Genomic DNA, 15341 nt, shown 5'->3' on the forward strand with positions numbered 1-15341 from the left:
TGACAGGTGGCTAAGAGATAGACGACATGGATGTCTAACCATAAACATGTTAAAGTTGATTATATTTAACAACTCCTTAATGGTGCATTTTCATAATTTAGTCGAAATCGATAAAGCGACGGGAAGATTTTAAACATCAGGAGCGGTTTCCAAGGTTTTTTTCATTTTATTCAACATGTACAGGTTTTATTATAAACAAATTAAGTCACCAGCCACTATAAGTGCACAGACATCAGCTAACGGAAACTTGTTAAAAGGAATACAATCCGGTATATATATTTACAGCCCTTTTTATTCGTTGGATGTCGGGTAAGTACAAGAGTACCTACATCTGCGAACGGACACTTATGGAAAGGAATATAGTCCGGTAAAATATTTACAACTCTTTTTCATTCGTTGGATGCTGAGTAGGTACAAACTTTACTATATCTGCTGGTTGTGTTTCAGAAATATTAAGCGAGAAGTTTATGTTGGATTCTGGACATAAAACAGGAATATGCCTGTATTTTTGTCAAACCCAAATCTCTTCCGAGAGGCGAACAATCTTAAGCTTAGGAATAAATTACTCATTCATATTTAGAATTCTAAATTATAACAAATGTTGGAGTTATTCTCAATGCATTGGTGGTCATTAAAATTTAAAGAAATTGCAGAAAAATAGGGCTAAAATGCATTAATATTCGCATCGCTCCAAGCATGGATCATGGAGCTTAGATTTACACACTTGTAAGTTTGATTTCAGAAAAAGCAGATTTCCTTGGCATATAATGTAAGAACCCAAAATATATCACCAGAATGTCAGACGTCATTTCAGGGTACATGTAGGGATGCAATGCAGAGAGATTTTAAATTATTCAACAGTGTAAACAGTTGTAGACATAATTTTTTGCTGTACATAGTTGGTGCAAAGTATTTACATGTCAAACTTGCCCGCAACTGAATTATTTACTTTTCGCGAGAATTGGATACGCTTTTTTAATTTGACTTATCAATGATTCATAAGACTCCCGGTTAATGTCTAGTAGCTGAGTTACATATTTAGAGATTTAGGTTGAGCCCACGACTTTTTTTTCGATACTGCTACAAATAGGATGGAAACAGAAAGTCGTTAATTTATACCTGACGCAAATTAAGCATAATTTGAGTTTTTAGTGACAATATTTTCGTTTCCAGATCTTCTTTTCAGTGCAATCCTTTTCCCAATGTCAGTAAATATTAGTTACCTCTGAAAGTTCTTGGTGCGACTAGACGATAGCCTTTAATTGGTTTTTTCTCATTTTCTCAGCAACGAAATTAATTTACCTCGCCTGTATCTACACAGTGGGACATTAAAAACCAATCACGCGACATTCTTTTGCGTATTGTGTAAACATCCTTGAGTTCGAAAGCAATCTTCTGTTGAAAAGCTATTTGAATATCGTCAAAGAGGAGGAAGAATAGCAGGCTTAGTCACAATTAGAAAGCGCAGACATCTGAAGTAATTCAAGTTTAGTTGAAAGGCGCTTATCGCAAATTTCTAGATGTGTGTTAACTGGCAAAAAGTTCTCAGCTCAAGTTAGAACGGTTTATTATGGATTAGGGTTCTAATATTCAAGAGAGAAAGGTAAAAGCCATTTGATAACTTGTAATAGTCGAAGTATTATAACATGTTTATGCATGGAGCCAACAACCCTACTGCAAAACAATTTCATAGATACAAGTAGTGTTTTAACTTCAATTGTAATGCAATGGCATTCGAATAAATTAACGTATTATGAGAAAAATATTGAATTCGGATAAACAAGTACATTGTGGAAAAATGCAGAAGCATATTTGTTCTTTTACATAATGAGGGCATCTAACAATCTGACAACGATGTCCCAGTTAGACTGAGAAGGATTCAGAAAACAGCGAAGTTGCGCGGTACTTGGGTTGTTTCCAAGGAGGGATATATACTTAAGCCTTCGCATGAAAGTTTATTCCAAAAGCCAAAAGCAATTTCGTTTTTCCAAAGAAAAATTACGATATGTAGAAATAATTCAGCGTGGATCGGGTCCGTCGGCACGGTTGTATAAGTCCTTGTTTGAAGAGCCTTTAGAATGCCTCCGCTATGTTCTGGAAAGTCCAGAAATATTCGGTTTCCCTCGGGCAAAGGTTTTATGGATAAGTGGCGGTCAGTTAGGATACCAACACCGCAATTTACTGAGAATTTCTTGAATTTTCTCATTAATCTTAACAGATAAATCATCTCATAGCAAAGACTTTTAATCAATAATCGCTTGAGTTATCAAAACGAATGTAGCTACGGTATTGTGCAATATCAATAATCGACGATTATCGCAAAACTTGCAAGTTATCGTCGACATTTGCTCATTATCTCCATTGGGAAAATATCACTGCAGCTCAGCGATATTTTAATCTTAGTTAAGCAATACTTCACAGCAGACTAGCGATGGATAATTTTCTCCAATTACATAGTGAAGTTAAATAGTTCCTTCCAACTAACCAACGGTAAACACCGCAGCGTACACTATCGAGTTATAACTGCACGCGGGAGGTTAGCTTCTTGAGTGCTTAGCAAACCACCCAAGTGCATCCATAACTCAATAGTGTACGCTGTGGTGTTTACAATTTGTCTTAAAACAACATTGTTATATTGTAGCAAAAAGCTTCCCTTTTATTTTAAAAAATCATACGTGACCATAAAAAAACAAGCGCGCGAAAACTAGTCTTTGCATTTGCTCACGTCACGTCGTCACGTCACGTACACCCCTTGGCAAATGGTGGATATCAAATTGACCAATTAGAGCACGCGCTTTACTTTGCTTATGTTATAAATACTTGTCTAGCCCCTTTCAATCCCTGTAACTGATTTTCTTAACCATTACAGTATTGCTAAATTCAAGGCAGATGTTCCCAGCACTGTATCTCTTTTACTTTAAATCCTTGATCCCTCTGGTCATGGCTACTGGCCCCCTGTGTAACCTGGCCGAGCAATCAGTGAGTGGAAAAGCTCTTAAGGGTCACACCTATAAATCAAAAAGGGTGCAAAATCCTTACGAATGTTGGGTATTTTGCGACAGTGAAGTCACATGCCAGAGCTACAATTACGTCAAGACTGGTAAAATATGTGAACTGAATTACATAACCGAGGAAGAGAAACCGGAGGATTTTGTCCAGGATGAAACCAGATTTTATATGAGAAAGTGGAAAAACAGAGGTAGGTACATACTGTGTCAGTACTTAAACCAATTCACTTTACGTTAGAAGGTACCATAACGTCACGCAAAGGGCCATGTAATTGACTTTGAGTGTTATGCAGTATGTTTAAGGTGATACGTCACGGAATAGCTGTAGGTCCTAAGCGTTGAGGGGGATCGATGTGCAAGAGTATGGATCCCAAATATCTATGGGTTGGGTCGCACAATGGGTGTAAGTCTTAATTGCAGAAAGGCATACGTCACACAGTAGCAGTAGATCTATAAAGCTGAAAGTGGTTTGTCATGAAAGGGCTATCAATTTCTCTTTTTAAATACGTTGTTGGTGATACTCACTAGTCTTGTATCATCAAAACTTTCAAGTTATATTCCGTAATTGACATCATTTTCTATCTTCTTGTGGCCGTAACTTGAAAATTTGCTAATATCGTGGTAATAAATCCATTTGTTATGACTTCTGGGAGAGAAAGTCGTAAGCTTTTACAGCCCAGATCTATAGGCCTTAGTTACGTTTCTATCTGAAATTTTGATGCGTCAGTACTTCGTATTTTTATTATCATTTAGCTGTTTGTACCGCTGTAGGAGTAGAAGATCCTCACATAATACCTGACGCCCAAATCACCGCAAGTTCCTATTATTTAAGTTATTATCTGCACATGGGACGGCTAAATGGAGTGAAAGGTAGGTGTCAGGAAACTAACACAATCACCGATGACTACATGCAAGTTGATATGGGAGCTCTGCGCATTGTCTGCGCAGTCGCAACACAAGGGAAGAAAAATGGGTCATTCGTCAAAAGCTACAGGCTTTCCTTCTCTACTAATGGGAGCAGTTGGAGTGCATATCAGGAAAAAAACATCGACAAGGTTTGAAATAATTCCAACATAATGTCCTCTTGCTTTTAGTTATGTTCATGAATAGGTGTGCTGATCATCCTTAAAATATTAATCTGTGAGAGTCACTTGACAGTTTTTGGCTTAAAAATTGCGCGAAAAAAGTTCGCTGATATTAGTTAAGATTATTAAAAAATACTTGATAATTCTATCTTAATATCGGACGAAAATGTACCAGTCAATTCATACCAATGATACTCAATGCCATATATCTTAGTTATTAGGTGCACCATGATTAGTAAGTCTAGCGGGTCGTATTTCATTGTACCACCCGCTTCATTTAAAAGTTCGTTTGAATTTAAATCTTACTCCTTAATTTGAACCTAGAGATGTCAAAATATCGTAATAATCCTTCACGCTTGGGCCATAAATCCGTCTGGAAAATACGAGGTTTCGCAATTTACAGGTAGACCCACATGTGGTGAATGAATTTTAGATGTTTCCAGCGTTATTACGTAGGTAGATGTCACGTTGTCCTCGATAACCCCCAAACGTTGGTCCAAAACTACTACAGCGGTAGATTGCATATCCTTGATATATCGTTATTGAGCCAGCTTAACAGGTTTATAATCATGCACGTTGTAGAGCGAGAAAATAAAGGCTTTAGCCGCCGATGTGTACCCACAAGAACCTCAGTTCAGCCAGAGAGATTGATCAGAAGAATGTTGTATATTGTATCACGAGGCACGATGATTTTTCTCCGAGAAGTCATCAGGCAGTTTTACTGCAAGTTGCTCCTTTCGTCCGAGATTGCAAATACATAGGGTATCGCCGTCGTCGAACTGTTCACACGGAAAACGAGTGCGTTTATAGTCTTCTGATTCAATTTGATCTCAAATAGGGATATTGATAAAGGAAAACCTCTTTAGTTTCAGTGCAGCATTGCCACACGACCCATTTCGCTGATGTCCGCGTTGTAAATGAAAATTGTATATGCATCGACTTGCAATAAACAACAAAAAGAAGCTCAACATTCTTCGCTTGCCAAATTTCAGCCGAAAAAAAAGTGGAACAATCGTGTCTGGTGTGGGAACAGGTCCATTAATCAGCATTCTTTTTACCGTAGCTGAATTCATTGGCTAACTTCCTCTGATTTGATCAGTAGCATGTGTTCATAACAGCCGTTTTCGAAGCCAGGGCGGAGCTTAAGGCCAACGACTTTGAAGTGTAAAATCTCCCATGTGTCGACGATCGAAATGTTTTCATTCTGGCCACTATTCTTGTACCTAGCACCATTTGCCGCTCCGGCCACCCAATGCGTTCAACCCCTCTCCTTTATTTCCACTTTCTCCACCATAGCTGCTGACGTGTCTTCGCAGTTTTCTACGTCACAGTTATGCAACATGATCGTTTTGGCCGCCCGCCAAATAAGGACACTTTTTGGCCGCCAAATCGTTCTTTCAATGCGCAAAAAAATGGCCGAGGAGAAATCGCTAGGGGCTAGGGTCGATTATTTCGACTTTCTTGGTCGATGGATTGTATCACTTTACTTGACGATCCCCAACATCTGTGGAAACTAGTGTGCCCCTGAATCTTGCTACTTTCTTGATCTCTCTGAAGTTGTCAGTCATATTTTCAGCACACTTGTTATCTCGCTGGATTCCATGTCAAAAACAGTACAGGCCACCGTTACAATGGGGACTTTTTGCCGCAGCGAAATAAACAACTGAAGAATCAGATTTTTCTAGATTTTAGTAGAGCTGTACAAACGTCTGTCAACTCGCGCAACGACATCCATGCGACAAATTCTGCAGACACTTTCGACACTTCCGGTTTCGATTGTAATTCTCGCTACCAGAACCATATGCCAGAACACATAAACGCATAACACATCAGACTCAACAAAAGATCTCGAGACCTTATTTTGTGGTTAGATTTTTTTACGGTTAACATTTTTTTACTGCTAACGGTTAAAACTTTTTCATTTTTACGCCTAACGGGTAAATTTTTGGCCGTTTTACGGCTAACGGTTAACCCCAATGAGACCCACGGACTATTTGCTTGAAAACAAAGTTTTTAACATCATATAATAATGCTTTTTGCTTTGAAGAAGAAATTAATGCTGAAAGAGCATTAATCGATCGTATCTCGATTGTTTTATTTTCTTTTTCCTCGTTTAGGAGTGTAAAGCTAAACATGGCCATCAAAAATTTATTTATAAAAAAAAGATGCAAACAAACTTCTGTCTCAGTCGGCTTTCATATATGAAATTTATATATCTATTGCATAATTCACCTCTTTTGCGTTTATTTCAATCATTCAACAACAAAACCAAGGGAAGAAGGACAGTTATCTTTATACGGCTCCACCTTGCACGACCTTGAAAGAATTTCTCATATCTAAGTTGTTAAAATAGTCTAAAAAACGATTCAATTTTGCGTTTCTAAAGTAACAAAGCTGCTACAAGAAAGCGTGCGTTCAGGTTGTCCTTTGAGATGCCTTTATTTACCAAATCCCTCATTAAGCAGGCATTCCAGGCAAAACACAGCGCTGACATTTATTTTACTGCAAGGCTAGATGATTATTAAAAAAATACATTCTGCCATAAACTGTTCGAGAAACTCACAGCCTTAAGTCATATTTGTCTCTGGAAATTCATCCTCCTTTCTAAGTGATCACCTTGAAACAGATTATGTAATCATGGCAATGTAATGTACTCGATTATGTAATGGTTCATAGAATAGGCATTTTAAAAAGATAAATTAGTGTTTGTCTCAAGAAATAGCTCTTTGTAAATAAGTTTTTGTCCATGGCTGGGTTGTTCAAAGCTGTGTTAAGATAACCCAGGGTTACTGTAAAATCTGATTTCAGATCTGAAAGCTTTAAAGGAAATTCATTGGAATTCTTTTTGTCTACAACTTGGTGACTGGATGCTCTACAAAGTGTAAGGAATATTATCCCAAAAAAGACTTTTGAACAAAGGATTAAAGAAACCCTGATTAGAATTTAACCTTGGGTTAGTGGTAATCGGCCTTTGAACAACTGGGCCCATGTCTGTAGACTTATTTACTGAGTCTCTAATTGGACTTTGAGCGAGAGATGTTTAACCTCATTCTCTTTTGATCTCTTATGCATCAATTGTACAACTTATGTATTTAGTTCGTTGCGTCTGGGACAAAATATAAAAAAAAATTGACCCAATTTTTATAAATTTGGAGCACACCACTGGAGAGGAAAGGAATTGTGGGGATGAAATTCGTTCCAATCAAATTTTCGGTGAATCGGAGTATAAATCGTGCCTCGTATTTCTTCAGGGAGAGACGTTTCAAAACAGCTATATGTTAAAAAAAAAAAATGGATCATTCGAAACCTTTCGCCGTGGTTGTTTCCATCGGAATAACAATGATGGAACAGAAAGTTAACTCTAAAGCGTAAATTAAGGCACTTAGCACTTTAATTTACGCTTTAAAGTTAATTCTCTGTTCCATCATTTGTGTTCTTAGTGCTACGCGGCACACCATTTATATGTACGCATACTTTGGAATAACGCCTTGTGACGAATCCGCGCCACAAAGGTGGGTGCCCCCTAACACAAACAAAACACAGAACATAAACGAGCCCGAGAACACACGCCACAATACAACTAAACGTAGGCCTAAAGATATTTATTATGCTAATTACAACAATAAAGCGACTAACAATAACGATAGTCTAATGATCTAATTAATTTACAGGAATACGCTAACTTAAACTACAGTACACTAAAACTATTTACAAGATTATTACTATTAAGATAAAGAAAAGGTTTTTTTTTTTTAGTTCAGTTCGGTTGGGTTTCACCCCACGCCCGCGTCCGTGTTCTTCTCTTGTCCCCAAATCACCACGCTCCACCAACAAACGACTGACAAACCAAATTCACAATTCACAAACCGAACTCACGTTTAACCCAGCTAAACGTAGAAGTTTCCAACCTCACGTAATTCGGTCTTCGCTCAGATCTTTCTTGACTCAGTTGTCTTCACTGGCTTACTGTCTAACAGAAGATAATCTTCTCCTTTTCCTTCAAGTTCTGCGCTTTAATTTCTTCGGCCAGCTTCTCGGCACACATGTGCTCCCCGACAAATGGATCTTTTGTCGTGTAAAGGAACGGTTTTGCTGAATGACTCTTCAGTGATTAAAACGTGCTCTGATCCGAACGAGTCTTGGTAACTTTCAAACTTTCACCGCCGGTGACCTTCTCTCAAAAAAAAAAAAAAACCACACCGTACCAGACCACCCAAATCCTTAAATACACATGGACGCAAGGTGCCCGAAAAGAATGAAGAAAACTATTTGATATACACAATAAAGGTTAATTACACAACAGTTTACACAAGTGAAGAATAAAAATTACGTAACAGATACAAATAATCACGAACTACACTGATCCTAAGAGAATAAAAAAAATAATTTACATTTAATAAATAAATTCCTAACACTTCCATGACACGCCTACGACATGTCATAAAGTGAATCATCAAATAATATAGATAAAATTGAATCAAAATCAATTCTGACCGGAGAAGTGGACGATCTTTTATAACCTATTTGGAGTAGTTCTGCACACTTTTCACAGCTCAGGTGGCCGGTGAAGAAGAGGTGAAATTATTGCAAAATGGTCCCGTGGAATGGTTGTCAGTAATGTGTATTGAGGTTCCGCCCCTAATCCGGTTCATATCGTCCGGGTCTCCTCGCCTCATCTAGCTTATGCTCCTTTGCGTTTAATGAACTCGAAACGTTGGCTGCCGAACTGAAAAGGTGAGAATGTTCCCCGACGTTTCTCTACGTTTTGACAAAAAGTAACAAATGATAACGAAAAGAAGGCTGACTTATCTGACTTCTTTTCTTTTTCATTAAAGTTAAGCACCTACACAAAACACGCATTTTCATTTTCATTTTCAATCGTTTTCATTTTCATTCTCATCATTTTCAATTAGACTGTCACTAGGTATGTTAAACAAACCCATGCTTACACAGCAACAAAACTGGTAACAGTCTAGTTATATTGAAAATGATATCACCTTTGTTGGTTCGGTAATAACCAATTAAACATCATTTGATGATACTTCGACCCTTAAACAAGTAATGAATGTTTGATGAGAAGAATAATATAATTGATCTGGATAGCTTTACTTAACCACCCCTTAGGAGGGTAAAGTTACACATAATCATTGAAGTCATCAAAAGTTGAGGACAGAAAATTCAAACAAAATTTTGATCCAGCACGCTTGTAGAGAACGCAGGATCTACCTTAGTAGCATTTAAAAACAGAAAACAACATTGTGTAACTATTGCGTGCTTATTTTTCATTTATTTTTCATGCTTACCCAGCAAAACTGAAAATTGAAGAGATGAAGCATATTTTCTTGCTTTGTCTCGCAGCATCAGCATTATATATGACAAACGTACAGACAGTGCTAATTTCTCACGTGAAAGCCGTTAAAAGGGCAAAAAAAATTCAATTTCTATTTCTAAAGTTACAAAGTACCAACGACAAAAACATGTATTGCGAAGTTGTAAACTTAACAGCTTGTATGCTAAACGACTTCTGTTTTTTCACCACTCCCCTGTATTTTCAATGCAGAGTGGGCATGATACAAAATAATTTAATAACTGGCGAAATTACATAAAAACGTAAAACAGAAAAGAGTCAAGTTCTGTTGGTAGAGTTAAAATATTATGTACACATTGCAATTGGTAAACTGTGGAGCCAGGAAGGGAACTTTCTTGCCTTTGGTCATCCGACGTTATCATGACGACAAACTGCAAATAACAAAAATTGGACTGATTAGATGTCTATGTCTCGCTTTTCCTCGGGCATCATTTGGATGAGTATGACTGTGCTTTTAGCTGCAAAAACCTACATTCGGCAAACATTAATAATAATAATAGCTCTGAATAAATAAGCATTCGTCCACGTCGTGAACTTAGCGATTATTTGGACTTGGCCCACTTCTCCCGAAATCTCGAATCAGGTTCCCTCTGAATGCTGAGGATGTGACGTCGATCAATTGGGATATATCAGTGTGGAGCTGCTGTGATATTATTGTCAATATCACAGTGATATAGTTTCCAAAGAGGGTGTTAATGATTGAGATGGATAAATAAACGATACTTCAAAATGAGAAATTTATTCTTAAATGGTTCAAACGCTGGACCGTGAACCGACCATTGATCAAATTCCTGTGGCTTTCTTCCTTCTACCCGCTCTAGAAAAGGACATAATGTAGTGCTGTTATAAAATATGATCTTTTTTACGGGTTATATTTGTTTTCCTTTATATTTTTTACGATTCCCTATGGTTACTCCATGGTCGCTAAAATAAGTACGTTATAGTGTCAAATCGATCTCATTTATTCTTGAGAGCGTGTCCACGAGAAAACCGGGCCGAGGGCGATACAGCTGAAATCCCCGATTTAACCGAAACTCGGTACAAATGCTAAATATCACAAGTTAAAAAATGTGGGAAAATAATAGCTCAAAATATTTAATTCCTTGGGAAATATAGAGTCCCCTGGGAAAACCGCCATTTCCGACATTTTTTGCTTAATTATTTAACTGATTTTGCATGGCTGCTGTGACAAACCGAGAGCCATCTGCAAATTCAATCAACTGGGTTGTGTTCTATATTCATCAAACCTCAAGAACATTGAACTGTTTTAACTTTTTCATTTCATTTCTTTCCTTACCTCTCCCTTAAGTAAAGACTGCTTTTTCTGGTTTTAAAAAAGTCAAAAAATAAGGATATTTTAAGGCCCAATATCTCCGATGACCAACTACTTCTGATCGTTACTCCTACCTGGGCAGTGAAAGCCATCACTGGACTTCCAAATCAGTAATAAAACTTTGGGGCAACTGATTTCATAACCTGTACTGACGTGAATTTACATCTAACTCCTACTTTTTAGTCTGTATCCTCAAAATTCCGCAAACCACACTTTGTGTTATTAACTTAAAATAACTAGAAATTTACAAGAAATTTCCGAGAGAGTATCGTTTAAACATGAACCAGCATCTTTGAATAGCGTAATTTGAGCCCTTTTTGCGAATTTTTTAACAGCCATATTTGGATTATTCTCGAGGAAACGCGGCAGTTGATGATGAATATCACCGGCGCTTGTGGTCGAACTCTCATACAAAAGAAATCTAGGAAGAAACTTGATAGTACATATATGTCTCTGTGGTGCCTCAGTTTCCCGTTTTGGTCTATGACCGCATGTATCTACGGGATTACTTATAGTTGATTCCCTGGGAGATATAGGGTCCCCCTGAGAAAACCGCCATTGCGGGAATTTTTTGTATAATTATTTAGCTAACTATGCATAGCTGCTGTGACAACCCGAAAAACCATCTGCAAATTCAATCACCTGGGTGGTGTTCTGCCTATTTTACACTGATGGCTTTGACGATTGAAGCGGAGAAATAGTTTCAGTCTTCAGTGATGGTCTTCTTATCTGTTTCGAGATTACTCCAATCTTGATGGACGTCATAGATTGTTTTTATTTTTTTGTAGTGAGGAAGCACCTTATTCATGCTCGCCAAAATGACTTTGAGTCCTCAATATTTTCTTGGATAAGGTTCCGTTTGTAATTGGCTTTAGTGGAGGATACCTTGTTGTTGACTTCATTTCGTAGTTTACTGTAAGCGCTCCAATCCATTTCTTCATTTGACCGTCTCACCTGCTATAAGAAGCCGTCTCTTTTTTTGCGTAATTTCACAGCGTTGACCATGGATAATTTACATCTCGAACCTTAATTCTTTTGGATCAAAGGTGACATAAAATAGGCGCGAGGCATTGTTCGCATCGCTTGTGACTGGCTTTCAATTGATTTGATTAGAATAGAATTCTTGCGGCGAGTAATTTCTGTAGTCTATGCATTCAATTATTTTGGATCAAAAGTGACATAAAATAGGCGCGAGTCATTGTTTGCATTATTTGTGATTGGCTCTCAATTCATTTGATTAGAATAGAATTCTTGCGGCGAGTAATTTCTAAAGTCTATGCATTCAATTTTCTTCGGCGTGAATTTTTCAAAGTGCAGATACAGGACAAGGTTATGATAACTTAGACTGAGAAGGCTCAGTGTTCCCCAGACTGCCTATTATCATCAGATCGATAAGTGCAACGGTGAGTTTGGTTACCCTCGGTGGGCACTGGATCAGTTGCGAGAAGTTATGCAGGTGAAAAATTCTCTTCACAGCCTTTAAATATTTTCCTTCCACCATAGTTAGTAGAGTCCCTCTATACTAACTATGCTTCCACCGGCGTTTTTAAGTCCTAACTGAGATCACCAGTCAGCAATGTTTAATTTTTATCCTCTCCTTAGACTCTTTCCAAAACCAATTTAGATGTGTCTAAAAATTGTCAGTCCTCAGGAGGGTGATAGCAAGTTCCCATAAGAATCCTTTTGATTTCGGGAAAGTTAATTCCAGCTAGAGGCTTTCTAGGGACGAACTGTCAGTGGTTTAAGTGGTCTATCATGACTCTCAACAAAGTCCATTTTAGATAAGTTGTAGATATTTTTCAATAAGGTGGATTTTCAGTGGGAGCCCTAATTGAAATAGATGATAGCAATATAAAAAAATTAATGCTTAAACAGTGAAAACTAAGAATTAAACGGTAGAATACATTTAGTTTTACGAAATAAGGAGGCATTAAGTTCAATATTTCTAATGAAACTTAAAATTCAAATTATCAGAAATACTTTCAACTTCATCAGTTAGTATGTTTAAATAATTAGCGGCTGGAAACAAAGAGCGGTTTTGGCCCCAGCAACTGAACGAAGTGCATGACGGGCGCCCACAGATGTTTTTTCCATTTCCAGTGTTATTATTAAGAATGTGTTCAAAATTATGTAAATTGAAATCCGAGACTCAAAACAACCTTTAAAGACGTGAAGAACGATACTTATCTCCTCGGCAGCAAATGCGAAATGTTTAAGCATATCAAGTACAATTCTGGCAGCCATTATTGTTGCACTGAGGGCCCATTTATATTGTACAACCGTTTGTTGCATGCGATCGGCCTACGACATGTTTTGCAACTATCTGCACGCGCAAAAATCCCTTACACTTCACTCGTTCTTAGAATGTTCCTTTTGCGGGCTGAGAACTGGCATGGAATTCTTTTTTTCACTCCACAGAGAAGTTAAGGTCTTTGTCTCATCTTTTGAAAGAGTTATCTTCGCTTTTTTTATTCGATGACTTGCCATCAACGGCAACTTCGTCCGCCATTTTGACGCAAGAAAAATTTACTTTCTTCCCCCTACTCGATGGCTATCTATCTCTATAAATAGGTTTTTTTTATCGATTTCCGCTACCATTGCCTTAAAACATGTTTTAAAATCCCACAACATTTCATGAGACGTTTGCGACAATCGCATGCGGCAAGTTTGTACCGTGAAAATCGTGTAATTGATTTGATTTTTTTTTTGTTCCTTTAGTATTTCATTGTTGTTAGCCGACGTCAAAGTGAAACTGAGTCAGTGGGTGTTGATGCAGATGTGGTATTTTTTTAAAAGCGTGAAAAACAAAATATTCTGTGGTAGTAAGAATTGCCATTGTTATTAAGGAAAGGGAAATGATCGGAATAACAAATACCGTAATTAAATTATGTGAATCAAGCTCGTATCAAGGGTAATATCAGTATTACAACTAACAATAGTCTGTTAACAATGATAATTTTGTATTTTGTATGCATTCTTTAGCTGAAGACTTCAAACTAAAAACAAAATTAACATAGATTGATTCAACGTAAAGTTCTATTCTGGCAGGAGCCTGTCCACCCGCCTTTTTTTATCATTGTTCAACGTTTTAAAAGTTAACAACTGATGCTCTTTCACCGGCCGTATGCCAACTATGGCAAGAAGCAGCAGCGCTGATGGCTAATCGATTACCCGATTAAGTTTCTTTCCCCAGAGCGGAGCCAAAAATGATTAGTCAACAATAGCTCAGCTCACGTAAAAACAAATAACTCAAAGATAAAGCCATTCATCTTGTGTTCAACATAGGGCGGCTTAAAACACTTAGCCAACTTTACTGGTTTATGTCAATATAACATCAAAAGGTGTCTACCTACAAAGCAGATGAAAGTATTACAAGTTTTTTTTTTTTTTTGTGATCTTACTGAAGTGCCAAGTTACCATATCAGCTAAAACAAGGTGTCAGAACACTCTCACTGGTTGGCTGAACAGTTTTGCAATACCCGCAAATTTAATCGGCGAATTATCGCTATCTTGAGGGACTTAGCTTTTGCAAATGCCTACAAGTATTGTGTAAAAAGGAATGTATCTCAAATTCAGAACTTGCATTCAGCATCACGAAACTGAAATACACCGTCATTACGCTAGTTATTTTGTGTTTGTTTCCGGTGACACGAAATAACATTTCATCCATCCTTATTTAAACGCGTCGGTATGGAGAAGCGAAAGATGACCAGGTGCTTTTTTTTTAACTTCCCGTCCATTAACCTAGCAACCTAAGATACTTACTGAATATTAATTTTCTTAACCTCCTGGATAATAAACAGGTGAACCATCAAGGGATGACGAAGAAATGGAAATCTGGTTTTGGATTGTTGGTTGGTTTTTTTCCATTCTGGCGATAGCTGGCAATGGATTTATAATCTTCGGCCTTTTTACCAGCAAGCGAAATCTTCGAAGCAAGACCAACGTGTTTGTGGTTTCACTCGCTCTGGCAGACCTCTGCGTTGGGATTATAGTGGTTCCCACCGTGTTCATCTGCAACAGGGTGGCAGGTTGCAACTCAGAGGATAATATGATGTACATAGTGAGAAACTTTTTCGCGTTTGCGTCCGTGATGAATTTGTGCAGCTTAGTCCTGGATCGCTACATTGCTGTTGTTGAACCTTTAAAATACTTGAGTTTTATGACACGTCGCCGTATCATTCAAATGCTTTCCTTGTCTTGGTCAGTTCCGTTTGTTGCTCGGACTTTTTATGCTTTTCCAAAATTCGTTTCAACTGCATCTCACCTCATGTTTCTCACTATCCTAACTCTGATTATCTTTGAGTTCCTTCCAACTGTCATATGTGTGTTTTGCTTTCAATCTATGTTACGAATTGCCTTTAAACATAATCGAGCCACTCGTTTGTTAGCGAAACAGTTACGTTTTAACCATACTTTTTTGTATAAAACGTAGGAAAAGTCAGCTGTTATAATGACAGGAGTTGTGATAGGAATATTTCTTCTGTGCTACAGTCTTTATATGCGCTGTTCTTTTCTGTACATATTCAGTAATTTGAAAAAAAACA

At 37.6% G+C, this 15341-nt stretch overlaps 1 protein-coding gene and 1 long non-coding RNA gene across 5 annotated transcripts; one reads left to right on the forward strand and one right to left on the reverse strand.

Moving 5' to 3' along the window:
- Positions 1–131: 131 nt before the first annotated feature.
- On the forward strand, positions 132–14820 carry LOC148720231 (uncharacterized). 3 transcript variants are annotated; one of them, XM_088739697.1, is made up of 4 exons: positions 132–309; positions 2870–3199; positions 3762–4063; positions 14598–14820. In XM_088739697.1, exons 1-4 carry the CDS (start codon positions 303–305, stop codon positions 14673–14675), a joined length of 717 nt encoding a protein of 238 aa, XP_088595823.1. In that variant the 5' UTR covers positions 132–302; the 3' UTR covers positions 14676–14820. The 3 variants fall into 3 exon arrangements, with proteins under 3 accessions (XP_088595823.1, XP_088595822.1, XP_088595824.1); XM_088739696.1 differs by having other exon boundaries at positions 133–407; XM_088739698.1 differs by lacking the exon at positions 132–309 and adding an exon at positions 1355–1603.
- LOC148720232 (uncharacterized) lies at positions 9361–11776 on the reverse strand. Of its 2 annotated transcripts, none has more exons than XR_015993533.1 (2): positions 11680–11776; positions 9361–9832 (listed from the first exon to the last, which is right to left on the reverse strand). It is a non-coding gene; the product is annotated as an uncharacterized LOC148720232 (long non-coding RNA). The 2 variants fall into 2 exon arrangements; XR_015993534.1 differs by having other exon boundaries at positions 11437–11744.
- Positions 14821–15341: the final 521 nt, after the last annotated feature.

Source organism: Stylophora pistillata, chromosome 11, assembly GCF_964205215.1.
Source record: "Stylophora pistillata chromosome 11, jaStyPist1.2, whole genome shotgun sequence".
NCBI lineage: Eukaryota > Metazoa > Cnidaria > Anthozoa > Scleractinia > Pocilloporidae > Stylophora > Stylophora pistillata.

Excerpts from the sequence above, each read along its gene's own strand:
- LOC148720231 (XM_088739697.1), top strand. Across the intron at positions 3,200-3,761 it reads GAGAAAGTGGAAAAACAGAG|CTGTTTGTACCGCTGTAGGA; the intron begins GTAGGTACATAC and ends ATTATCATTTAG. Across the intron at positions 4,064-14,597 it reads AGGAAAAAAACATCGACAAG|GTGAACCATCAAGGGATGAC; the intron begins GTTTGAAATAAT and ends GATAATAAACAG.